Source organism: Branchiostoma lanceolatum, chromosome 14 (genome assembly GCF_035083965.1).
Source record: "Branchiostoma lanceolatum isolate klBraLanc5 chromosome 14, klBraLanc5.hap2, whole genome shotgun sequence".
NCBI lineage: Eukaryota > Metazoa > Chordata > Leptocardii > Amphioxiformes > Branchiostomatidae > Branchiostoma > Branchiostoma lanceolatum.
The window spans coordinates 3557238-3584560 of NC_089735.1; the positions used below are offsets into that span (position 1 = coordinate 3557238).

At 42.1% G+C, this 27323-nt stretch overlaps 1 protein-coding gene across 1 annotated transcript in view; it reads left to right on the forward strand.

Moving 5' to 3' along the window:
• LOC136448671 (NACHT domain- and WD repeat-containing protein 1-like) overlaps window positions 1-27323 on the forward strand; it is a 56795-nt gene that overhangs the window by 20918 nt on the left and 8554 nt on the right. The window contains exons 3-24 of the mRNA XM_066448310.1: window positions 2087-2172; window positions 4101-4217; window positions 5008-5107; window positions 5552-5654; window positions 6369-6520; window positions 7307-7692; window positions 8221-8889; window positions 9749-9959; window positions 10372-10512; window positions 12430-12564; window positions 14400-14555; window positions 15122-15355; window positions 16344-16484; window positions 16921-17062; window positions 18083-18248; window positions 19488-19709; window positions 20721-20981; window positions 22630-22719; window positions 22930-23109; window positions 24105-24284; window positions 25749-25942; window positions 26769-26896. Of these exons, the coding sequence (XP_066304407.1) occupies window positions 2087-2172; window positions 4101-4217; window positions 5008-5107; window positions 5552-5654; window positions 6369-6520; window positions 7307-7692; window positions 8221-8889; window positions 9749-9959; window positions 10372-10512; window positions 12430-12564; window positions 14400-14555; window positions 15122-15355; window positions 16344-16484; window positions 16921-17062; window positions 18083-18248; window positions 19488-19709; window positions 20721-20981; window positions 22630-22719; window positions 22930-23109; window positions 24105-24284; window positions 25749-25942; window positions 26769-26896 (4194 nt within the window). The remainder of the gene's footprint in view (window positions 1-2086; window positions 2173-4100; window positions 4218-5007; window positions 5108-5551; window positions 5655-6368; window positions 6521-7306; window positions 7693-8220; window positions 8890-9748; window positions 9960-10371; window positions 10513-12429; window positions 12565-14399; window positions 14556-15121; window positions 15356-16343; window positions 16485-16920; window positions 17063-18082; window positions 18249-19487; window positions 19710-20720; window positions 20982-22629; window positions 22720-22929; window positions 23110-24104; window positions 24285-25748; window positions 25943-26768; window positions 26897-27323) is intronic.

Sequence of the window (27323 nt, forward strand, 5' to 3'; positions counted from 1 at the left end):
ATTAGCCTGTGCTAGAATACCACTAATAGAGATTTGAGACGAGAGCTGCAAGCATTCATATACTAATGTTGGAATCCAGTGGTTTAGAAGTAATCTTTATTACAAACCATACTTACTAACTGACTTCAAGCAGCGGTTATGCTCCGGCTTGTTTTTGACGTATTTCTAAGCATTTTTGTCAGGCTTTCTATTTCATCCGGCTTTCAAACTTTACCCTCAGACCCTATTCTGAAGTTGACTTTCCAGTTCAATACAAAATTTCATTTGTATCTAAGAACCAGGGAAGTACCGTCCCTCCATCCCGGGATAGAAATCGGTTTGTTGGGATAGAAGAAAAATTCACCCAAAAATCAGAACTTCATGACATGAAATTGATGAAAATGTTTTTTCGGCAGCTTAAAATGAAAGATTTAACAACGAAAATTAACAAAAACAACAAGCTATCTGCCACCAAAAAAATCAAGACCATAGCATGTCCAGGTCAAAAGATACAAAAAACGGAAGTTCTGCTGCAGTACCAAGGTCACATACCAGGGGGTGCAAAATCCACATTGACTTTCAGCTTCCCAACACCTGCCCACATACCAAATATCATTGTAATCCATTAGGGGGTTCTTGAGTTATGCTGACTACAATAGTACGGAAACACAAACACACACACACACAGGCAGACACACACACACACATACACACAGACACACCCAAAACTACATCTCCATTTTTTCACGGAGATAATGAGTGGTACAGAAACAGAATTAAAGCTGCAGACAGCATTACTAAGAACCAACAAAGCAAATTGACGTTGCCTTAGCGAGGCCTGATGTCTAGGATGACAGAGTAGTGGGAAGCACTATTGATTTTATTTTTTCCTTTGTTTAACTCACCATCCCCGTCTTTTCCAAGGAAGATGAATGGTGCAAATCAGAGGTGTTATCTAGTCCATTATGTAGCACACCTGAGCCATTGCCCAGACAATAGCAGTGGGTCGAGCGCTAATGTAGGGTTATGTATTCTCTGGCTCAGTCCCTGTCTTCCTGGATGACTTATTACATATTACCAGGGCTGTCTCCAGCTTTAATTCTTTCTGTCCCACTCTTTGTTTGGGAGCCCATGTTGTTAATTTTTATTGCTATATCTGTCATTTTTAGCTTTCAAAAATACATTCTCAACAGTTTCATGTCATGAAGTTTAATCATTTTGGACAGCCAGGAGAAATTTTTGTCTTTCCCTACAAGCAAATTCCGTCCCAGGACAGAGGGACGGGTCCTGATGCCATTGTAGTGAATGCAAAGTGTAAAGATTGGTCCTGGAGACAGCCCTGCTGTAGATTTTTTTTAAAGATAATCTTTATTAAGATTTTCCAACATCATAATAGACGAATACATGTATACATAATAGAAACGTAAAAACCAGGAGACATTTTGCTAACACTAGATTATACTAACAACTTATTGCATAAAGATCCCCACTTAAACAGGTGTTTATCAATTTTTCCAGAACTATAAGCAGTTATATATTCCACTTTGTGGTAATGCTTCACATAGGCAATGTATCCATCTAATGTAGCTAATTTTGCATGTCTGTTTTTAAATAAATAAAGTTTTGCAAAAGCCCTGCTGTAGATTTACTCTGCGGTTTCTTGATGTTGGAAGAAACACTTGCATGTTGTAATGCCAATGCAGGGCTCGAAATACTGGGTGCATGTGCACCTGTGTGCATCCAAAATTGGAGCTGTGCACCTAATGTTTGACTGTGGGTGCACCAGTGCACCTAGATATTTTTGTAGGCTATAGGGTAAAGGTACTATAATTGTACACTTGTATGCAGAATATTCTTGACATGTACATATATTACCTGTTGTTGTACTTTATTTGATATATTACTTGTTTTGAAATTAGGTACAGATTGAAGTTCTTAAGAGAGGAAGTAATTTCTATTGTTGACATTTAACTTTATTTTGTGTGGTGCACCCAAAATCCTTTCTGTGCACATAATTTTTTTGCTCTGGTGCACCAGTGCACCTATTTTCAAAAATGAATTTCAAACCCTGCAATGTTTGGGTCTCATTCTCATGTTTTCCCCATAGACACGATATTAGAGAGGGCTGCACTGAAGTCAGATGCCATCCCTGAACTCCACACTTACTGTCAGAAACATGGGCTGGACTTCCAGGTTAGACTCTGATTTGCTATCCTGGAAAATGGATGGATGATAATTGTTTCTGTATGCATAATAATTTAGTCAATGTCTTTTATTGTCATTAGTTATTGATTTGTTAATTGTTACGATATTAAGTTTTTGTTTCTACACTTTAATTCATTATTGTAATTCATCTTGTTTCAAAAAATGGGGATGGAATATTATAGACCACATTGGTCTCTACTTTCCCCAGCATTATGTATTTTGATTAGTCATATGTATGTTTAATTTCATTGTTTTACCTGTGCTAAATGAATAAATACAGAAATAAATACAAAAATCACCAAAAAAGATCACCATACCTGGTTTTGACTGTGCATGCACCTGTGCTCTTAGATATTGTGTTGGGATACATACGTAAAGGTAGTACGATTGTGCGCTATATATAATAAAACCTTTGTTGTTTCTGTTTCCTAAAGTTCCCTATAGAATTTGTGTTCACTATAATTTTCCTTAGCTCGAAACTATGATTAGGTTTTGCTGATATTGCATTCTATCCTAAGTTGTGCATCCAAGACTTTTCTGTACACCTACATTTTAAGGTTACATGTAGGTGCACCAGTGCACCTATTCTCCAAAATGAATTTCTGCTGTGTTCTAAATATGATGCATGGTGTGGTGCTGCATATCTGATGCATGGTTTTCCCCAGGCCTTGATTCTTTTCTGTCATCTGAGCAATCCCATGCTTGTGTGATTTGGTCTTTTTCTGATTTGATACATGTATCATATCAGCCAATTTCGTCTGTCACGATGATGAAGCGATCATAACTTTTCTTTGTCATTAGTAACCAGAGTCCAAGAAATGATGGTATGATTGATGTCAGGGAAAAGCCTGATTCGGAGGCTGGGTGTTTATTTAGGCCACACTGACTTCATTACATTGATGCCATCTGCTTGCGCATCAATTTTTGTCCGTTTTCAAAAGAGAGGTTTGCAACCATAGTGTCAGTCATACAAAGAAGCTGCAAAATGGACATTTTCACTGAAATGTAACTTCACAGTGGCAGCAAGTGATTTACAGAACAAATGTGTGAAGAAATGATAAATAATTGCAACAGGTTTTTCACAGTGATGATCAGTTCACGGTACAGAGGTAACCGTGAAAACAGTGAACATAAAGTTACAGTGAAAGAAAAAAAGAATTACAGTAAATAGTTACAAGGATAAGCTCAACAGCATGAGATCTAACTTTCCTGTCCATTCCGTGGAGTACTTTGTGCATGTTCTGAATGGCTGTCAGTGAATATCAGCATGTACATGTCCTTGGTGCTGAAAGGGTGGATGTTGTTGTGTACTAATGACCATCTCTGTGAAATGGCCAAGATGTGTATGTTGTTTTTCTCCTAATGCTTTTATGATTGGAATATCATGCAAAATGTGAAAGTTTGGCTGAAAAGACAACAAAACACACAAAGCATAAAAAGATTTGTTTTTTATCCATGAAATTTGTGGAGCCCTTTTGGGTCACAGAGAGCGCGCGGCGAGATCGCCATCCTAGTGGAATGGGGGTATAATGGAGATCTTAGTAAACCAAACCAAACCAAGTAACGTAACGTGTCCTATTTACGTGCGGGAGCAGTTTACGTCCAGTTTGGGTCATGTCCACATGTCGCGGTGTATTATGCCAAAGCCTGTTCTCATGAGCAACAAAGAACGTTATAAGTATGATCCTTAGCCATCTCTCTCTTTTATACCAAACAATGAAAAAGGTTTCCGTCCAGCGACATAACAGAATAAACTCCTGAACCAGTAACAACAAGTTGCATGGAATCGTTGTGCTGATATTTCTGTCATGGGTTTAACATTTGGCTCTGTTCGCGCGGTTTTAAGATAAATACGTTTTGAATAAATTGGATGTTAATTGGTCACATTACGTTAACACTTGTACCTCTCCATCCAGCTTGTGGACATGCACCACGAGTGGCTGACAGACAGCTGTACGGACCATACCACCGCAGGCAGGAGACTACAGGAGCTGAGGGACTGCTACAACGTCTCCTGTGGCCCCTTCTTTGTGGTATGACCTTCACACAATCTCACTCACTCACACACTCACTATCCGGTTAATCGTCTTCTTTTCCCCATCATCTGGGGGTTTGACGTGCTTGCATGCTGATGGGAGAGCTTGGTGGCCGCTCGCCAGGTGCCTCTGTTCTGTGGATTTACATCGTGTAGGTTGAGGTGGTGGAGGTCCTCCTTGATGTTATCAATCCACCTCTTCCTTGGTCGTCCTCGTGGATTTCGGCCCTCCACGGTCATGCCGATGATTTTCTTGGGCCACCTCTCCCTGTCCATTCTTTCTAGATGCCCATACCAACGTAGACGATTGCTATAACAAAAAGTTCCACAATGTTTCAATCTTTATTTGTTCAAATCAACATGGCAGAAATACAGCTGCATTGATCTTACAATACAGTTCTATTTGAACACAGTGAGAAAACAAAAATATTATGAGTCAGTCTGGATTTTTCTGTTGAATACTAGACAAGCAACACTAGTTTAAGGTTATACCAGGGCTGTCTCCAGCTTGGATCTTTTTCCATCCTACTCCTTTTTGGGACCCCATGTTGTTGATCTTTTGTTGTTAAATCTGTAATTTTAGGCTCATGAAAATACATTTTTATCAATTTCATGTCATGAAGATTTTTGGGACGATGGGGTGAAATTTTTGTCCATCCCAACAAGCAAATTTTCTGGAAAAGACTTGATGTGATTAAACTTTTCTCTTTTTTTCTGGCCATCATGTGTCTGTTGTGTTTGTTTGCATATAGGTAATGATTAAAGTTTTCTTTGTATTTTGTGTGCAGTCCATAATAGGAGACAGGTATGGGGAGTGTCCCTTACCCCAACATATCAACGAGATCGAGTTCTGTCATGTACGGGATACTGCAGTGCAACTTGGAAAAGGTGATTCTACTTTAAATTTACAACTTTATTTACAGGATTATAAGTTCGGCTTCAGCTTAGTTCTTGGTCATAGTGAAAATGTAGTATTGTTTAGCTATAGCCGCAAAACGCATGCGAAATAGAAAGTCTTCAGTGTAACTCATATGTCTTAAGTAAGGTAATCTACTTAATTATGTAACAAAATGAATTTCGAATATTTCTATCATTAACGTACATAGTACAATCTATGATGACATGTTTATTGTCTTGCTCAAAAATCATACAAAATTCTTTAAGAATCATTCAGTGCATGTATTTCATGTTTTTGGAATCAAGTTCAGATGTCTACTAGGTTACATCTGAGTGATGTTATATGATCGTGTAAATGCTTTCTCATGAGGGGCTGTTCATTAATGCTTCAGATGTAAATGCTTTCTCATGAGGGGCTGTTCATTAATGCTTCAGATGTGAGCCTGTTGGAGGAGTGGTATGTGAAGGATGAGAATGCCGTACCCCCAGAATACGTCCTACAGCCCATCGAGGCAAAATTACCACACTACGGGGACAGGTAAGGATGGAAACCCAAACGATCTGCTAACTTCGGTCCAAGTCTGCTGTGCTCCAAAGCAGCTTCTTGAGGTTACAAGAATATTCCTCAATCAGTGATTAAGAAAAGGTAATGAGATAAGCACCTCCAAATTTTAGATGTCAACCGTACATCTTGATCACGGAATGACCTAGTCTTGCAAGAACACAAGACTATAGGACGAGACTTGTGAAGATTGTCCTGCCTCCCCCGTCTCCTTGCGGAGCAGGGGTAAGTAAGACTTGGGTAGCTTCCAACCTTCGGTACGGTTCATCCCAGCACGTTCCAACTGGATGTGGACTGCCTCTTTGATCTTTCTGTAGGCCTTACGTGATTCTTGGTCTATGATCTCTATCGGGCCGTTAGTGACTCTATGTTTCGTTTGTAGTTCATGTTGGCTGAGGGCGGATTCTTCACAAGTCTCGTCCTAGTCTTGTGTTCTTGCGAGACTAGGTCATTCCGTGATTAAGATGTACAGTTGACATCGAAAATTTGGAGGTGCATATCTTGTTACCTTTTCTTAGTGGCTGATTGAGGAATATTCTTGTAACTGTTATTACACGTGACTGATGAATCTCTTCAGCTTCTAGGTAACACTACAATGTTCTTTGGGGTGCCGTTCACAATGAGGCTAGTGTTCTTTATACTGTTCTGGATTCCAAGAGCCAATTTTATTTGTTGTCAAATGTCTTACAGGTCAGAGGAGAATGAAGAACTGATGGACCACTACCACAACGTGTGGCTGAACACCTTCAACGCTCTACAGGATCTTCTCTACAAGTCAGCTCAGGCTGCCCACCAGCGCAGAGCCATCAGCACCAAGCAGCTCAACAAGTACCAGTTATCAGGTACATGACGTCATTAAGTGGTGTGTTATGACCCAGGTGTGTTATGGCCCCATAACACATGGGCAATGGAGGCTTCTGATTGGTCGACGCCATCTGGTTATGTGATAATGGACGTTTTGTAATGATCTTAGCTACATTTACCAGTACCAGTTATCAGGTACATAGCCTAACTGCAAGGCAGTTTATCTGAGAAATTAAATCACACTAGAAAGGCTGTTATTTGCTCCTGAGCAAATACAGCATATTTCACTCCCTCCCCATGCAATAATGGACGTTTTGTAATGATCTAAGCTACATTTACCAGTACCAGTTATCAGGTACATAGCCTAACTGCAAGGAAGTTTATCTGAGAAATCAAATCACACTAGAAAGGCCGTTATTTGCTCCTGAGCAAATACAGCATATTTCACTCCCTCCCCATGTAATAATGGACGTTTTGTAATGATCTAAGCTACATTCATTTGTATGTGTCGTTCATTGCGTGTGTGTCCCTGCAACATGACCTCAGGTAACCCGAATGGAACAATAATTTTAGATAGAACATGCTGTTAGTGTAGTTTAGAGGTAAAAAGTAGGGCTTTTTGCCTTAATCTGTTTCCCCAAAAAAGTAAAACCCCACTTTTGTATAGATGTAGCCAACATTAGCATTTGAGTTACTGTAGTCTCTTGCTATATTAATGCTGGTCACTGTCCATTGTCACATGTACATGTATCATCAGCAGCAGCCTCCTATCCTTCTACCTTCTATGAACTTGCAAATAAACTTTCATCAATTAATTTCTTCAGGTGTGGAAGCAGAGGTTTTGGAGGCTCTTAGCCTCGACACTGAGCCGTCCAAGAATTGCGTGTTTTTCTTGCGCACGTTGGAGGGACTGTCCAAGAGTCTGTCAGATCCGAGTGCCAAGAACTTTACCGACATAAACGGTAGCCTGGAACTTGACAGTGCGGCTCAGGAGAAGCTAAGATTCCTGCGTGATTCCTACATAAACGAAAAGGTTGATCCAGAAAATACGGTCCGGTTAGGAACGGTGTGGAAGGAGGGTGGGCTCGACCCTTCCGAACACACGGAACACAAGACCTACCTTGCAGATTTCTGCTCCCAGTTTGTTGCCAAAGTGAAGCAGTTGATTGACAGAGTTGTCGACAACTATGTTGAGATGCAGTATCTAAAGGTAAATCAACTACTGTAATTCACTTTATCTTCACGGTTACTGTAGCAAAATTTCACGGTGTAAAGAAAATGGACATTTTCGCTGAACTTTAACTTCTTGTTGGCGGCAAGTGATTTACAGAAGGGATGTGTGAAAGAATCATGAATAATTTCAACAAGTTTTTCACGGTGATGATAAGTTCACGATACAGAGGTGACTGTGAAACTAGTGAACATAAAGTTATAGTGAAAGAAACAAGAATTACAGTAACTAGCATTTGAACTCTTGCATACCGTACCTGAATCACCTTATCAATCATTATAGACAGTAACATGCTTTCTGTAAATACATGTACTTGATATAATATGTTGATTTCTATTGTCTGTCCTACAATTCTAGATGCCAGATGAGATCATACGTATGATATTGCCCTGACTACCATCGATAGATATTTTAAATCATTGTACATTAGTTTTGATACAATTCAGTGGCAACACTGCGATTTCCAATGAAGTTACCTTATATCTTGTGTCTATCTTGTTCCTAAAGGAAACCCCTATTAAGGAGCTCTACTACAAGTTGTTAGAAAGTTCGGCGGTGAGTCTCGCTCACAGCCAGAAGTTCGTGGCGCGGGAGGACGTCATGAGTGCTATAAGGGAGCTGGTCACCTCCGAAGAATCAAAACCGATCGTTTTATACGGGGGACAGGGTAGCGGCAAATCCGCGGTCGTCAGCAAAGTGGCGACCTCGTTGGTCGACTGGACGGGCACGCAGCCCATCTGCGTTCTCCGCTACATCCACAGCCACACGTGCACTCACACCTTGCTCAACGAGATCTGCCAGCAGCTCTGTGCGACAAACCTGGAGGGCGAGCTGGAGAAGATACCCGTGGAGTACAGAAAGCTGGTCTCTTTCTTCAACGACCTGCTCCTGAAAGCCTCCAAGTGGGGCAACATGACAGTTATTCTGCTGGACGGAGTGGAGAGACTACTGCCCACCGAGGGGTACCTCACCTTCGACTGGCTTCCCGCAGAGCTTCCGTCGGGCATAAAATTGGTCCTGAGCCTGACGAACGGTAGTGTGCTGGAGGAACTGCAGGAGAGGATAGGAGACACCCAGAGATTTGTGGAACTATCAGACTTGACAGAAAAGGAGAGGATGATACTGATGGATTCCTACTTTACACACAGGAAGAGGAGAATAACAGCCAAACAGAGGGTGAGTTGTCTTTAGTTGAGACTTACACCAGGTTGATTTTGATGGGTCTGTAATCTTTTCAAGTATTCGAAAGGGCTGTTCCTAACTGTCTATTACACCATTCTAAAGTACAATATCTTGCAAGCTAAGGCTAATTGTCTTAGTGCAATACTGTAAATGCTACTCTGTCCATTCTACGTGCTGTACCTAAAGTGCTATCCTGTCTGATACTATTCTAAGTGCTGTGTCTTACTATCCTGCCTGTAATAATTCTGAAGTGCTGTACTTTTCTGCCCTGTCTATTCTGAAGTGCTGTATACACCTATGCAGTATAATGTCTATTCTAAGTGGTGTCTTCCTGTCCTGTCTGTTATAGTATTGTGAAGTGATGTAAGCCAACTTTGAGCAGCGCAAGTCACTCGTGGATTGCCAAAGACAATTGATGAAGGTTGGGAGTCTGGCATCTTCCCGCACAAAATTTTGAAATTCATAACCAAAGAAGACACTTTTCCCTGCAAATTTTGTGAAGTTAAGTTTTTCCTCTATCCCATCCTCATTCTAAAGCCAAATATGAACTTTTTATAAGATTTATAAAGGTTCTTCCCAGAAAGAAACACCTCAGGCCTATGCTCATTGAAACACAGCATCGAGGTCCAGATCACAGCATCGGGGGTCCAGATCACAGCATCGGGGGCCCCTATGCTGAAAAGGCCTGGCGAGAACACTACCGTCTATTCTGTCTTCTCCGTTGTACTATTCTGAAGTACTGTACCCTGCTACATGTGGTATCTTGTTTAACTGCTGTACCCTGCTCTCCTGTCCTAAGTGCTGTACCTTGCTGTCCTGTCCTAATTGCTGTACCTCGCTGTCCCATCTGCAGGTCCTCCTGAAGAACGCCCTTCAGGAGCCGTGCAGCCCCCTGATGCTGACCCTGCTGTGTCGGGAGGTGGAGAGCGGCAGCCCGCAGCTGTGCCAGAACGGCAGCACGATGCCGCAGTCAGCTGAGGAGGCGGCCGACATCGTCTACGATGGTCTGGAGAGCAGACACGACCCGGTCTGTTTGGGACATGTGCTGGCCAGCATCTGTGCAGGTTTGTCTGTTTGTTTGTTTGTTTGACATACCCTTTCGTTGGCTGTCATACAAGATATTTGCATACAAGTGTACAATTATGATTATAGTACCTAAAATTACCCTATAGCCTACAAAAATATCTATTAGGTGCTCTTTCGCACCCACAGTCAAACATTAGGTGCACAGCTCCAATTTTGGGTGCACACAGGTGCACATGCACCCACTATTTCGAGCCCAGAATTGGCATATCACAACATGCAAGTGTTTCTGCCAACATCAAGAAACCACAGGAAATCTCCAGCAGGGCTTTTGCAAAACTTTATTTATTTAAAAACAGACATGCAAAATTAGCTACATTAGATGGATACATTGCCTATGTGAAGCATTACCTCTCAAGGACGTGTTGTTCAGCAGCTTGTGTGTGTCTGCAGGGCGGGCAGGGGTAACAGAGACTGAGCTGCTGTGTATGCTGTCCTGCTGTGACGCCATTATGGACCCGCTGTGTCAGCAGACCAGCCGAGTGGACCGCACCTTCCCTCACACCTTCTGGGCTGCCATCAAACACGACCTAGGTAACTCACACTAGTCCTTTTTTTTTAAAAAGAATGGTTTTTATTGGTCAGAAATTACCCGCAATGGCAGCCTAATTTCTAGCGCTGAATTGATGCAGGGTTTACAAGTTTCACATAATACACAACATATACATATAATTATATATCTTATCCACACTTGCATTATGTGGAATTGTCGCAAGGGTCTGCCATTCGGCGCCACCAGGTGACCTCAATACGACCTTCCCCAACCGAAGTCAGGTACCCATTTACACCTGGGTGGAGTGAGGAAAGTCGTGTTAAGTGCCTTTCCCAAGGGCACAAGATCGGTGACATGACAGGATTCGAACTCTGGACCTCTTGGTTCTGAGCCGAACGCTCTGCCGCCGTTGCGCCACACGACCCCACAGATAAATCCTCAATACCTACAATGATCCTACAATCACATAATGGAAACACCGGCACCTTTACGGTAGCACTGCCAAAAGCGACTGTTGTGACTGTCTATAATTAAATAATAAGTCTGACCCTTGCCAAGTGGTTGTAGTAGGTGTGCACTACAGTACCTATGGTTATTCCGACTGACTGTCCATAAAGGTAGCCTGGCTGCCATCCGATTACTACAGGGCCTCCTTCACTCACTACCCTGAAAATTTTCACCCAGGCTACCTTTTTTATACAGACAGTCGGACACCTACTAGCCACTTCGCAAGGGTGCTATAGACGGACAAAACAGTCGCTTTTGGTAGTGCTGGCTTGATCCACTATTAATACTAGTACTACAATAGAGTACTACAATTATACTGTAAATAAGACACTGAACACAACTTTCGTTACTCCATCTAGTTGTAAAAGTACACTCAGGTATTCATTTGTTAGCGCATGTACAACTGTATTCTTTTGTTTCATGTTTCTGTATTGTATCTTTTGTTTATCTGAATAAAGTTTGTAAGGTATACCTGACTTTGGTTGGGGAGGTAAAAGGCAGTGGAAGGAGAGGCCAGGTTTGGTCCCATACGTATAGACACAGTGGATAACAACCCACTGCGCCTACGGCCTCAAAAAGTGGGGTCGTGTGGCGCAACGGCAGAGCGTTCGGCTCAGAACCAAGAGGTCCTGAGTTCAAATCCTGTCATGTCACCGATTTTGTGCCCTTGGGAAAGGCACTTCACACGACTTTCCTCACTCCACCCAGGTGTAAATGGATACCTGACTTTGGTTGGGGACGGTTGTATTGAGATCACCTGGTGGCGCTGAACGGCGGCCGCCCAGACCCTTGCGACAAATCCACAAAATGTGGATAGATTAGGTATATGTTGTGTATTATGTGAAACATGTAAACCCTGCATCAATTCAGCTCTAGAAAGGCTGCCATTGCGGGTAATTTCTGACCAATAAAAAACATTATCATTATTATTATTCAAAAGGCTATGGGACTACCTTTACCTACCTCCATGCAAATCTATGTGAAGTGCTGCGTACCTAAACCCCGGACCTGATCCGGACTGGACCTAACGTTTAGGTTCAAGTCCAAAAAAACTGAACGTCTGGAAACAAGTCCGGACTTGAAAAAAAAAATCTCTCGCTTATACTCTCCTTGTTGTTTTAAACCATCTTTAACCTTCCTTAGATCATGAAATTTGCACTGGAAAAACATGAAAACATTGCTGTTTTTGTGTTTATAAGTGTCTGAACTTTTGTGTTTACTACTGACTGTATATAATTTGGCATATATAGTTTTCAAATTGCATGTATAATATATGCCAATATACAATTCCACATGTAACTGGAAAATTTTTTTTTAGCACACATGACATGGGTTCAGGTCCAAACTTATAAGTCCGGACCTGAACCTGAACGTCTGGATCTGAGTCCGGACCTGAACCTGAACACTGGTTTAGGTACACAACACTATCTATGTGTCTCCTTTCCCTCCAGACAATGTGATGACCGTCAGCCTCCTGGATGGGGTTCTGGTTGTGCATCTGGCTCACGAGGCATTTCAGAAAGTGGCGCTAGAAAGATATGGAGGAGGGGAACAACCAATCAGAAAACAACATGGGGACTTTGCAGGTGAGCAGTATTGTACTCCTCCCAACTTATATGAATGGTTTATTATTGTCGTCCCATGACAAAGGCAGCCTATTGGCTGAACTGAAGTATGTCTTACAATCAGTCTAAAAACAAACAGATATACATACAATAAAACATCACATATCTTAATTAACAAGACTCAATTCAAAATATATACTAAGTCTATGTACTAAGTGCTTATCTGTGGTGCTTTGTTATTGAGAAGGTCAACCAGGTATGGTAGTGTTGTCTTTCTATATCTACCGGTTCTACATTTGAGTTGCGTTAACTGGTATTTAGACCTAACTTAAAGGTTCTTGCCATGGAGACTCACACGGTTTGGAGGCAACCAATTAGTGAACGTCGTGGAGCTTAACTAGGAGGTAGCAAACTTAGCACTTAACACAACTTGGCAACTCCTGAAGGCTTGTGACGTCACAACCAATCAATTGCCCAGGATCTCATGTTTAAAAGAACCTGCTGAACCGAAGGATCAACATTTAAAACAAATTCTACACTTTCACGTTAGTACATACAGTTTTAGGGAGTGAATATGCATGTTTTCCTCCCAGCCCTCTCATTTTAAATTGTTCTCTTCACAAAATTTTTCTTTTGAATGTTGGAGAAACAAAGAAGTATAAATAAGTGTGTCACCAAATGATTTAAAGACATAAGTCCATCTGAAAGGCAGAACAGTACACAGTCAAAACTGTCCAAGAAGACCATTTAGGGGACCAATCAAATCTGGTCATTATAGACAGGATTCTTAATTCTTGTTTCAATAGGACAAATCATCTAAGGGACCACCAAAAAGATAGTCACATCAGCCAGGTGGTCTTTATGTAGAGGTGGTCACTTGTAGAGGATTGACTGTATATCAATGGCCAGGTGGTCTTAATGTAGAGGTGGTCACTTGTACAGGATTGAGTGTATATCAATGGCCAGGTGGTCTTTATGTAGAGGTGGTCACTTGTAGAGGATTGACTGTATATCAATGGCCAGGTGGTCTTAATGTAGAGGTGGTCACTTGTACAGGATTGAGTGTATATCAATGGCCAGGTGGTCTTTATGTAGAGGTGGTCACTTGTAGAGGATTGACTGTATATCAATGGCCAGGTGGTCTTAATGTAGAGGTGGTCACTTGTACAGGGTTGAGTGTATATCAATGGCCAGGTGGTCTTAATGTAGAGGTGGTCACTTGTACAGGATTGAGTGTATATCAATGGCCAGGTGGTCTTAATGTAGATGTGGTCACTTGTACAGGATTGAGTGTATATCAATGGCCAGGTGGTCTTAATGTAGAGGTGGTCACTTGTACAGGATTGAGTGTATATCAATGGCCAGGTGGTCTTAATGTAGAGGTGGTCACTTGTACAGGGTTGACTGTATATCAATGGCCAGGTATGACATTATATCAATGGCCAGGTGGTCCTTATGTAGAGGTGGTCACTTGTACAGGATTGAGTGTATATCAATGGCCAGGTGGTCTTATGTAGAGGTGGTCACTTGTACGGGATTGACTGTATATCAATGGCCTGGTGGTCCTTATGTAGCGGTGGTCATTTGTACAGGTATGACATTATATCAATGGCCAGGTGGTCCTTATGTAGGGGTGGTCACTTGTACAGGGTTGACTGTATATCAATGGCCAGGTATGACATTATATCAATGGCCAGGTGGTCCTTATGTAGAGGTGGACACTTGTACAGGTATGACATTATATCAATGGCCAGGTGGTCTTTATGTAGAGGTGGTCGCTTGTACAGGTTTGACTGTACTTGGTTGTACAAAATGTACCAGAACTAACTATTTTCAACATCTATCTAATTCTACAGACATCTTGTCCGGTTGCCATGGTGACACTAAACTGTCGCCATCTCACATCAACGCAGAGGTGAAAAACGGGACGCCGACGGAACCATCGCTAGCGGCTCTCCAGCAGTTCAGCATCAGACAGCAGAATGAGCTGTGGTACCAACTAGTGCTGGCTGGTAATTACAGTCATGTAGCTCTTGTGTGATGTATCATGTGTGTATGTGTGTGTGTGTCTATAATATAATTATGAATATGTATGTGTGTGTGTATATGTGTACCTAAATGTGTGTTATATGATTATAAGTGTGTATGTGTGTGTATGTGCGTGCGTGTGTGTGGGTATGTGTTTGTGTGTGTGTAAAATAATTATATGTGTGTAGGTGTGTGCATACATGTAGGTTTCTATCTGTGTGTATGTGTGTGTGTGCGTGTGGGTATGTGTTTGTGTGTGTGTGTGTAATATAATTATATGTGTGTAGGTGTGTGTGTGTGTGTAGGTGTGTGCATACATGTAGGTTTCTATCTGTGTGTATGTGCGTGTGTGTGTGCGTGTGTGTGTGTGTGTGTGCATACATGTAGGTGTTTGTGTGTGTAATATGATTATAAATGTGTGTGTGTGTGTATGTGCGTGATTACTTGTCATTCCCTTCACATTGTCCATGACATCCCAATTCAAGTTCTAAATCCTTTTGCTAATCTTACAATGAAAAATGGTACCTTCCTTCGCTCTTGTATTGTTCAGGTAACTTGAAGGATCTGAAGTCCAAAGCCCTTTGCTGTTTCCCCTACCTCCTGGCAAAGATGCAGTGTTCTTCGGTGTACGAGCTGCTTCACTGTTTTCATGTGGCGTCGCAGCACGTCCTGGACGCCGAGGTAAACCTGGTTCTGCTGGCCATGGAGGCATCGATCAGTGCACTGATTGCTGATGGACAACAGTTGGGTGCCCAGCTGATTTCTAGACTTGTATCCATGAAAGGTTAGTTAGTAAAAATCCCCCCACACCATAAGATGTATAGGGCGGTGCCCATCTCTGTTTCGTAGCCCAGGGGCCACACTGGTGCAATCACTGCAGCAGGGGGCTAGTCCACTGGCAGTGGTGTGTGTTTAACTTCCATACTGTTTCAGAAGTATGTACCATTTTTATAAAGTCTTTGGTATGACTCAATGCACCTCTTGTAAAGAGGTGTCCTACCTGGGGCTTGAACCCCAGTCCTTTTGGTCCAAGTAATTTTAACCAGATGTGGCTAGTAGTAGAGGCGCAGACCACTACACCACAGGGACACCCCCCATCCATGAAAGGTATACCGACTTAAGCAAATACACTTGTCATAACATGTTTTACACTTTGATTTTAACCGGTGCGATAGCCAAGTGAAAGGAGTATTTGTCTTGCAGTCGGTAGAGCGTAAGTTTCATCCCGGTCGAGTCATATACCAAAGACTTAAAAATGGTACATACTGCTTTCTCTGCTAAGCACTCAGCATTAAATAATGCTGTAGTGACTGCACAAAGTTGTGTGGCCCAAGGGCTATTGAAACAGAAATGGCTGCCACCCTATGCACCATCTGGTGCATGGAGGACTTGACTTTTGACTAGTAACTTCTACAGATACTGTCTTAACGTCTGACCCTTTCCAAATTTTATCCAGTTGCTTGAGTAACTGTTACTGTAAGTCACTTTATCTTCAGGGTAGCAAAATTTCACGGTGTAAAGAAAATTGACATTTTCGCTGAACTTTAATTTCGGCAAGTGATTTACAGACTCAATGTGTAAAGGAATCATAAATGATTACAGGTTTTTCCACGGTGATGATCAGTTCACGGTACAGAGGTGACCGTGAAAACAGTGAACATAAAGTTACAGAAACAAGAATTACAGTACCTTGCATATATCGTTACTTGGATGTCTAGCCTTCATCAATGTATGGAGCAACTGTATAATTTGTTGTATAACTGTGTGTACAGATAAAGGGGACAAGGCCCTAGACTCCCTTATTCATCAGGCGCTGGAGTGGGGCCGGAACCACAACAAGGCCCTCCTGCTCCCCCACACCTCCTGGCTGATCACCAAGCAGAAGAGTCTGGTCAAGACACTCGACTGTCCAGGTGGGAAAAGCCTCTCATTTTTAATCAATATTTATGACAATGACAATCAGTGTAGAGCGCGCGGCTGTCAAACAATGGGACCCGGGATCTAATCCCGGGTTGTGCCCAGAGACATGTCCGAACTTGCGCCCTTGGGAAAGGCACTTAACACGACTTTCCTCACTTCACTCAGGTGTAAATGAGTACCTAGCTCATCTAGGATAGGATGTTAAATGGAGGTCCCTTATACATGTACATGTAGTAAAGAGAGAGATGTGCTGTTAAAGAATATTACTACTAAGACAAACTTCATCCTATCTGGTACACAAAGCGACCATGTTTTCTATGTCTTGTTCTCATGTTCGACTCCTATATCCACATACATTTGAATCTCGGGCTCCGGGCCAAACACTCTGCCACTGCGCCGTCACTTTTATCTTTTATCCTTGATTGACAGGTGTGAGACACATGGTGACGACAGCCGACACCCAGCATGTCATCTGCACGGCAACGGACCATACCATCTCCATGTACAGTGTGGGGTCCGGCAAAGCTGTGCAGACATTTGAGGGACACAAGGATAACATCAACTGCATCTAGTAAGATGTCTTAGTTCCAAACTGTTTCTTAAGATATCTTGATATCCTTACACAATTACATATCCGGCCTGCCACATTGACTTTGATTTACGGTATATGATTTGGATTAAATGACACTCGGTTGTGTATATATTGTTATTTTGGGTTACTTTTTGTTCATAAGTTTATCTTATTTCCTTGTTTATGATGTTCAGTCTGTTTATGTTATTCTTTACAGGGCAAACCTGTAAAGCGGTTAAGCACTGAGCGCCTACCCTGTATAAAGAGATCAGAAATAAACAGAAATAAATAAATATCAGTCACATTTACATACAACCATTACGAGTTACTGACTTTGACATGCTCAACCATTTTTTCCAGTTACAATTGTCATTTATTAGTTTTGATTTTTTTTCTGCCAGTTCATTCTATTGACGCTGAAGAAGAGTGATGGGTGTCACTCAAAACATAATATCTATATCTTATCCAGCTGTAGTCTGAGATTGATTTGTTTTCAGTTAAGATACTGATATCCGTTATTTTCTGACAGACTGAAAACAAATTGTCTAGATCTGGCCATTAGCACAGGCACTTGTTTTACCTATAGTCTTGCCAACGTTTCTCAAGACTTACATTGTACATGTAAGACAATACTTTCAGTTGGCAAAAATTTGCAGTACATTTATCAAACTTATCATAATCATATCTTGATCACCCCCCACCCCTAGTCTTTCTGACCATTGGCACAGCCACTTGTTTTACCTAGTCTTGCCAACATTGTCAAGACTTACATGTAAGACGATACTTTCAGTTGGCAAAAGTTTGCAGTACATCTATCAAACTTATCATAACCATACATGTATCTTGATCACCCCCCACCCCTAGTCTTTCTGACCGTTAGCACAGCCACTTGTTTTACCTAGTCTTGCCAACGTTTCTCAAGACTTACATTGTACTTGTAACACAATACTTTCACTTGGCATGAAGTTGCAATACTATCAAACTTATCTTAATCATATCTTGATCACCCCCCTCCCCTAGTCTCTCCCACAGTGGAAAGTTCTTCCTGTCAGGCTCTGATGACAAGACAGTGCAGTCCTGGTGTCTGGAGACCGGGCAGGGCCTCCGCACCTATTCCGGACACGCCGCAGCGGTCATGTGCATGACGCTGGCCCACAACGACCAAATCTTCGCCACTGGTGCCCAAGTATGTCTGACTACCGTCGTTGATGTTTCTAGACCCGATTCACACTGGGAAAATCTTTGGACGTGCGATAATGACGTGCGACCAAAACGTACATCTTTGATGTACGACCGCTGTTTCCCTGGGTGTGAACTGGCCCGCGTGGTCGTATGACAAGCATTTTTATGGCCCTTGCAATTTGGTTATAACGATAACTGTTCAAACTGGACAGCAAGGAGCCACTGTTTGATCGGGCTGTGGAACAATGACAAGATAAAAAGTAAGATGGAAAAAAAAGGAAGCATAGTCGCCGAGATTACTAAGGCTTTGAATGATGAGGGCTACAAGTGGACTGTAAAACAAGTCAAGACGAAGATTCGAGACGGGTCAATACGGGTCACGACTTTTTTTACAACATGGGGCGTAGCAGTGGCACAGCGGGAGTCCCAGTTCCTTGTGTGTGAACAGAAACTGCCGTACGTTTTGGTCGCATGTCGTTATCGCATGTCCAGAAATTTCCCAGTGTGAATCGGGTCCTATTCACCCCAAAAGCTAAATTTCTAAGGGTTAAGACATGATTAGATTTCCTCAAATTGGCAGAAACATTCTAAGATATAGCTGGCTGTCCTGGATGTGCCAAAATACCTGACAACACTCGAATCAACAATGTGTAATTTTATTGTGTTGTGCTCTCTAATTGTCTTTTATCATTAGAAAAAAGTTATTTCTTGTTCATCTTGTTCATCTAACAAATGAAATTGGTGTGGCCTATCTTGACTTTAACTTTATTTATCCACAATTAGCCATTCAATCAATTTCTGCTTTAAAGTTTTTCTTATTGCAAAAGCAATTTACTACGCATGTATTGCATTATGAATCACTTCAAGTGGAGATCATTGCCTTACTCCATCAAGCCACAGCCACACTGACACTTTTTTGGGGGCATAACGTTTTTTCATGCTTGCACCAATTTTGCAGCACCCAGAGAATGTCATTCATACACATGTAATCAAATCAGTATAACCCAAGAGGAGAGAAAACTTTAGACCTAGAGAGAGTCATGAACTAGATGTTTTTTTTTTTTTTTTAATGCCCATGGTCTTGATGATGACCACTCTGGCATGTTGGGAAAGTGCCTTTCCTAAGGGCACAAGATCGGTGACACGGTAGGATTCAAACCCGGGACCACTAGGTTCTGAGCGGAACATGCTGCCGTTGCGCCACACTGAACCCGACCATAATTGCTTCTTGTCCATTTCCTAGGATCACATTGTGCGCGTCTTCAGCTTCGAGTGTCGGGAGCCCCAGCAGGTTATCGAGCAGCACACCGCGGCCATCACCTGCATCACGCTCACACGACACGACGACATCCTCGTCACCGCCGGCGCCGACTGCCGCATCCACGTCTGGCTTCTGAACAAGAAGAAACTGCTGAACACCATCTGGGCCCTGCAGCCCGAAGAGGAACCACCCAAGGAAGAACAGGTCAGGGTCAGGGGGTCAGGGTAAAGGTTAGGGTAAAGGTTAGGGTAAGGGTTAGAAGAAACTGCTGAACACCATCTGGGCCCTGCAGCCTGAAGAGGAACCACCCAAGGAAGAACAGGTCAGGGTCAGGGGGTCAGGGTAAAGGTTAGGGTAAGGGTTAGAAGAAGCTGCTGAACACCATCTGGGCCCTGCAGCCCGAAGAGGAACCACCCAAGGAAGAACAGGTCAGGGTCAGGGGGTCAGGGTAAAGGTTAGGGTAAAGGTTTGGGTAAGGGTTAGAAGAAACTGCTGAACACCATCTGGGCACTGCAGCCCGAGGAAGAGCCACCCAAGGAAGAACAGGTCAGGGTCAGGGGTTAGAGTAAGGGTAAAGGTTAGGGTAAGGGTTAGGGGGTTAGGGTATGGGTAAAGGTAGGGTAAAGGTTATGGTAAGAGTTAGAAGAAGCTGCTGATCTGGGCCCTGCAGCCTGAGGAAGAACCACCCAAGGAGGAACAGGTCGGAGTCAGGGTTAGGGTTAGGGAGTTATGGTTAGGGTAATGGTTAGAAGAAGGTACTGATCACGCCCTGCAGCTGGAGGAGGAACTACCCAAGGAGGAACAGGTCCATTTCATACAGGTCTTTTGCTGGACAAAAAATGGGGGCATTGCAAGGAAGCAAAGCAATGGAGCTAAGGGGATGGCCTGGGTTTCCCCCATTCTTGTTATGGAAGTTTAGACAATTTCAAGTCAAAATGAAGCGTTCTGTATCTATATATCTGTATCTATATAGCCGGTATAACTGCCATTAGGCGTAACACACCAGCTTAAGGCTTCATGAAGGGAAGACAGGTCACAGTTGAAGACTGTGGCTATCTGCATGTGGCCTTGTGTGTGTATTTTGTTTGCCAAGGTTCAGCCTTTTCCCTGTATTTTTATGTTAATAGTTCAGTGCAATCTTATCAGCCTTACTGATTGAAATCTGAGAGCCAACAAATTAAATTGTGGTCCAAGCAAAAGTTATTTTCAATTTAGAAAGAGAAGAAGCCCAAGAAGAAAAAGAAGAAATCAGAAGAAGACGAACCCAGCGACTCCATGGACGACGAACACACCGGAGGCAACACCCCTCCCTCATCTCCGCTCCCTCCCCTCCCCATCCTCGTCACCCCCGTGGTCAGCATGGTACTGTCCAAGAACAACAGTTTCCTGGTGTCCGGTTGTGAAAATGGAGACATCCATGTCTGGGCACTGACTACAGGCAGTCTTGTTCATCAACTGCTTGGAATCAAGGGAAAGGTACTGTAGATACCTTTAATAGATGTTTATTGCAAGTTCATGCCCGTGGCCTAATTGCAAATACATGGTAAAAACATAGGGAAAAACATACATGCGTCAGTAAACTGTGTCTGACTTTGTTGTAACAATAGGCTACTGGTACTAAATACAATTGTTGGCTATATCTAAACTAGCTGGGTTTGACTTCTTTTTTGGAGGCAGTGGAAGACAAAAAGTCCCACTTTTTCTAGTATTTGTGGGTTCTGTGATTTCAAGAGAAAGGTAGCGTTTTGTTCATCCGTGAATGTGTAAAAGTAGGCATATTTCGTGCTAACTTCTTTAAATAATTCGGTTCTTTCGTTAATGTCGTGGCAATTTGATTTTGCTGTAGGGAAAACATGGAGTGTTTGCAGTGATTTTAAGTTCGTGGTACTACTATAGTCACACAGTATACGGTTTTAGAGACACCGCTTTTAAGTTCGCAAACACAAAACAAGTTTGCGAACATAAAAGTTTCAAGGATTACAGTATTAACTGCTTGATTTTTTTGGCTCCTGGCTGATGCTGTTGACATGTTTAGGCTTTTAGTGCTGCTTTTCTCTTTGCATGTGGTGAATCACACAAACGGGATAGTTTTACCACATTTCTAATGTACTTCCTTTAAACATAACGTTATCATCAACAAATATGAACAATGTGCCTTAAAACATTCGTACCAAAGAGTAGTGTTGCTTTGCTGTGTGGTCACATTGCTTGCATCCATCGAACTCTAATCACAAAGCTGTGATTCAATTTGACAGTATAAGTGAGTGATATCCCATTGGCAAATCACCCTAGTAGTCCCAATTATAGGCCATCTACAGCTTTATATTTAGATTGTATTCCCTAAACCTAGTCTTTTTAAAACTTATTAAGCCCAGATTGTCATGAAAGGCTGTAATTGATATTGTGCAGCACTGTAATAAAGAACTGAACAGTGGGGGTGCATTTGGTTGACACTATGCAATCAGAACAGTTCAAACCCAACCCAACTAGCCAATCAGCAAAGGACATGGACAGTTACAGCACGATTGGCCAATCAGCACCAAGGACGGGTACAATTACAGCACAGTTAGCCAATCAGCACCAAGGGCAGGTACAGTTACAGTACAATTGGCCAATCAGAATGAAGGACAGATTCAATGGCCAACCTAGATTTAGAATGGGACATGATTGACTGATTACCTATAAGAATAGGTACAAACAATTATATTTCAACACAAAAGATCTGATGGAATTTGACACAATTTGATTCCGATTTGATTTATCTAAGGATTACGATTCAATCCACAAATAAAGATTGATTAATTGACCTATTGATTGATATCATTGAGTGGCGTTGAATGGGCGATTTGTTTGGCCAGCAGATTCAAGATCAGGATGTCACGGGTTCCAAACCTGGCGACCCTTGCTTGACATTAATTGTGTCATGGGGAAAGGCACGACTTTCCTCTCCCCCCCCCCAGGTGTAAAAATGGGTACCAGACTTTGGTTGGGGAGATAAAAGGCAGTGGAAGGATAGGGTTGGGCTCTGCCTGTCCAATGCCGTGCCCAAGTTACAGTGGAAACTATGGCCTACGGCCTCATAAAGGCAATGAGACTACTAAACCTTTTTTGAAATTGATTTCAGGTGACCTGCGTTGCCATAGCAAATGACAGCGTGTTTGCTGCCCTGGGCTGTGAAAACGGCAGTATTCTGGTGTTTAACATCCGCACCAAAGCCTTGGCCTCGAAATGCTATGAGACACACTACATTTACCTTTCATTTCATTGATTTCAGGTGACCTGCGTTGCCATAGCAAATGACAGTGTGTTTGCTGCCCTGGGCTGTGAAAATGGCAGTATTCTGGTGTTTAACATCCGCACTAAAGCCTTGGCCTCGAAATGCTATGAGACACACTACATTTATCTTTCATTTCATTGATTTCAGGTGACCTGCGTTGCCATAGCAAATGACAGTGTGTTTGCTGCCCTGGGCTGTGAAAACGGTAGTATTCTGGTGTTTAACATCCGCACCAAAGCCCTGATGCACACTCTTCAGGGGCACCAGGCTCCCGTCACTGATGTGGCCATCTCTCACGACGACCATTTCATTCTGTCAGCAGCTGAGGTAACCTCTATAACCATTTGTTTCAGTTTCAGTTTAATTGGTAACAACTTGCATGTAACAAATGTACAAGTTACATGAAGTATGTTGAAACTACAGCTAAAACGTTCTTACTAGGAACAGTAAACATTAGAGTTAAAAAGCAACAACGGCAATCAGTATAAAATCTATACATAATAGAATAGAAGCTTACAACATCTAGGGATTCTTCTTAGACAGCAACTTCAGTGCCCGCGGCATGAAAGATAACTCATGTCGCTTAGTTTTACTTAGTGTGGGGAGGACCTTTTCACGAGCCCAACGCTTTGTCAGCCGGGTTATATAGATCTGCCACTTTGAAAACAGTGTGTTTGAGATATCTCTAGTATAGCACCCCATGGGTATGCACAGTTTAGAAGTGGGCACTGAGGGATGTTGCATTGATGATTGCTTTAGATGCAATTTTTCAGGGTGGTGGATATGTGTGACATTGGTGCTTGTAGACAGTCCTTTTTTATCTACTCAGTCTGTCTGTTGCCGTTGCATGAAACAAAATGATTCATTTCAGACACGTTCTTTTCTTCAATGATACATTCTTGATAGCATAACTAACAATACTACCTAACATTGTTATCAATAGCTAACGTTAGTATAAGTTACGGAAACGACGGTATCAAAGAGAAAAGATTTTTAAAGGAGCTCAGAGATATAGGGATATGAATCATTCATTGAATGTCTCCAAATTCAGACTTGTACTATATAAACTGAAAGTAGATCAGCGGAAATCTTCATTGATACACTTCACTGAGTGAACCTAATCCAACTTATTTCCTTGTATAACTGATCAACTAAAAATGTTATGATTTGATAAAGGGAGGCCTTTACATAAGCAGAAGCTTTTTGGCCTGCCCTGCACTGTTTTATTATCTTTGTATTTGTTTCTTATGTATGTATATTCTAAGAGCAAAATAGATAAACAAATAAATGAATAAACAAACAAACCTTGCAAAATCCTACAGGACGACACCGTTCACGTGTGGAATCTCGACAAGATGCCGGTGGATCGTGAGGAGACCGACTCCATCAGTAAGTCTGTCACGTGCATCACCGTGGGAACCGTGGAACGAGACGGCAGCAGCATCGCTCTGTCCGGCGGGAAGGATGGGAGCTGCAAGCTATGGAGCATGGACACATACAAGGTTTGTTTACTTGCTCTTGGACATTGTGTGTGGCGTCGTGTTGGCGTAATGCTTAGGGTGTTTGGCCCTCTCCCTGAACATGGCACCGATGTGTAAAGAACCTTTGAATAAACAAAGGTTCAAACAAAACAAAACAAAAAATGTTGTGCCCTTGTGAAAGGCACTTTACACGTCTTTCCTCACTCCGCCCAGGTGGCATATCATGATCCGTGTATTCAGTCGTTCAACCTTAGATTTCATAATGAAAGCAACTTTTCCTCAACTTATTTTTGCATGCTTACATTGGTTTTGCGGTGCTTACTAGTGGATGTCATCCATGCAATAGAATCAGTCTGGCCCTACATGGATGAGCTTAACAGCATGGGTTCTAACTTTCCTGTCCTTTATGTGGAGTACTTAGTGCATGTGCTGAATGGCTGTCAGTGAATATCATCATGTACATGTCCTCGGTGCTGAAAGGGTGGATGTACTTGTGTGCTGATGACCATCCAAGGAAAAACCCTGATTTGGAGGCTGGGTATTCAATGGTAACATGAATGAGCTTAACAACGTAGGTTCTGACGTTCCTTGCCGTGGATTGCTTTGTGCATGTTCTGAATGGCTGTCAGTGAATATCATCATGTACATGTCCTTGGTGCTAAAAGGGTGGAAATGGTTGTGTACATGGCCATCCCTTGAGCTGAAATGGCCAGGGGGCTTAATTGTCTTTTTCCCAGCAACACAAATGTTTATGTCAAAGCCTGATGACATGTAACGTTGTTATCAACACATGAGTGTTTGCAGTGGTTTTAAGTCTTCTGTATCGTTATAGTCACACAGTATACAGTATTAGAAACACTGTTTTTATAAGTTTGTGAACTTAAAACCACCATGCAAGTTTCAAGGATTAGGTCAATTACTGCTTTGTATCAATTTTATTGTTTCCTTGCTGATGCTGTTGACATGTATAGGCTTTTAGTGCTGCTTTTCTCTCTGCATGTGGTTAATCACAAGAAATGAATAGTTTTATCACAGTTCTAAATCAGTATACTTCCTTAAAACGTAACGTTATCATCAACACACAGGGCTCGAAATTCATTTTTGGAAATAGGCGCACTGGTGCACCCAACCCAAAAAAATAGGCGCACAGAAAGAATATTTGGTGCACCACATAGAATAAAGTTGAATGTCAGCAAAACGCTCTTAAGAACTCCAATCAGTAATTCTATAGCTAACCTTAAGATTTCAAACAAGTGATGACTGTACATCAAATAAAGTATAACAAAAGAGTATATTGCTACTTCTGATACAGTACTTACATTTCAAGAACATTCTGTATGCTTATTGTACCTTTACCCCATAGCCTACAAAAATATCTAGGTGTACTGGTGCACCCACAGTCAAAAATTAGGTGCACTGCTCCAATTTTGGGTGCACATGCACCCAGTATTTCGAGCCCTGACACATATGACCTATGTGCCGCAGATGCTCCATCACCTCCAAGATCACGTGAAGGCAATCACGTGCGTGGCGCTCTCCAGCAACGGAACGTTCGCCGTGTCGGGTTCCGAAGACACCACCATCAAAGTGTGGAGCGTGGACAATGGTCTGGTGGTCCTGTCCTTTGTCGAGCATTCCGCTCCCATAGCGTACGTCACGGTTACTTCTGACGACACAAGGTGGGTTCAAACAAAAGTTAGTCTAGAAAGGAAACGTTAAACCTGATTGAATTGTCTTATATGGTGTACATAATGCGTTAATCTTCACCTAAAGTGCATAGTTGAGCTTCTTACTAATGGACTGGTATTCCTGTCGTTTGTCGAGCATTCCGCTCCCAAAGCGTACATTACGGTTACTTCTGATGACAAAAGGTGGGTTGAAACAAAAGTTCATCTATGAAGGAACCAGGATGTACATAATGCTAACCTCAAGTGTGTAGTCAAGCTTCTTATTAAGGTATTCCTGTCGTTTGTCGAGCATTCCACTCCCATAGCGTACGTCACGGTTACTTCTGACGACACAAGGTGGGTTGAAACAAAAGTTAGTCTAGAAAAGAAACGTTAAACCTGATTGAATTGTGTTATATGGTGTACATAATGCGTTAATCTTCACCTAAAGTGCATAGTTGAGCTTCTTACTAATGGACTGGTATTCCTGTCGTTTGTTGAGCATTCCACTCCCATAGCGTACGTCACGGTTACTTCTGACGACACAAGGTGGGTTGAAACAAAAGTTAGCTTGAAAGACGAAAGACAGCGGATGCTGTCTGCAACGTCTGACTGTTTCAGGAACTTATCCAGTTGCTTGAGTAACTATTTTTGGTGTATCTTATTACCTGGATGTCTAACCTTCATCAACGTATCAAATGTCAAGTTTGATAATGAGCCCCGTAGGGACTCTCTACGGTGCTGCATCAGAACTTCCGGTTTTGATATCTCGTGTACATGTATATCAAACCCGTTTTGTGTTTGATATCTGAACATGCTAACCATCAACGCATTGCAGGATTCTCTCTGCTGACATCAAGAACAGCCTGAAACTGTGGCAGGCGGAGTCTGGGAACATCCTCCTCTCCTGCACAGGACCTTCGCTTTTGGTGGCCGTCACACCAGACAACCAGAATGCTGTGTCAGGTAGTTTGTTTGTTTGTTTGTTTTATTCAGATCTCCATTTGTGTACAATCTTAACAATTTATACACTAATCTTCCTGGAGTCCGCCTAATTAAATACAATTTCATCAGTACAGGAACAATACAATTAAATCAAATACAGGAAGAACGAAAACAATTGTTTGATAGTAAATCATACAAAATCAAATATGATGAACTTAAAAATGAGCGGAGAGGTAAGAGGTCAACATAAAAACCGGAATCATTGTATAGATGATGTATATAAGGAAACCCAGAAGTAATACCAAAAATTGTTTAACATAATTGAATGAACTGAACTGAAAGGTAGTGCTGCGCTCAATGCATCAGCAAGTTTTATATGCAAGTTCTAATTGCTAATTGCAATATGAAACGGTATAATTGTAGAAAAAGTATATCATACAAGTCATAC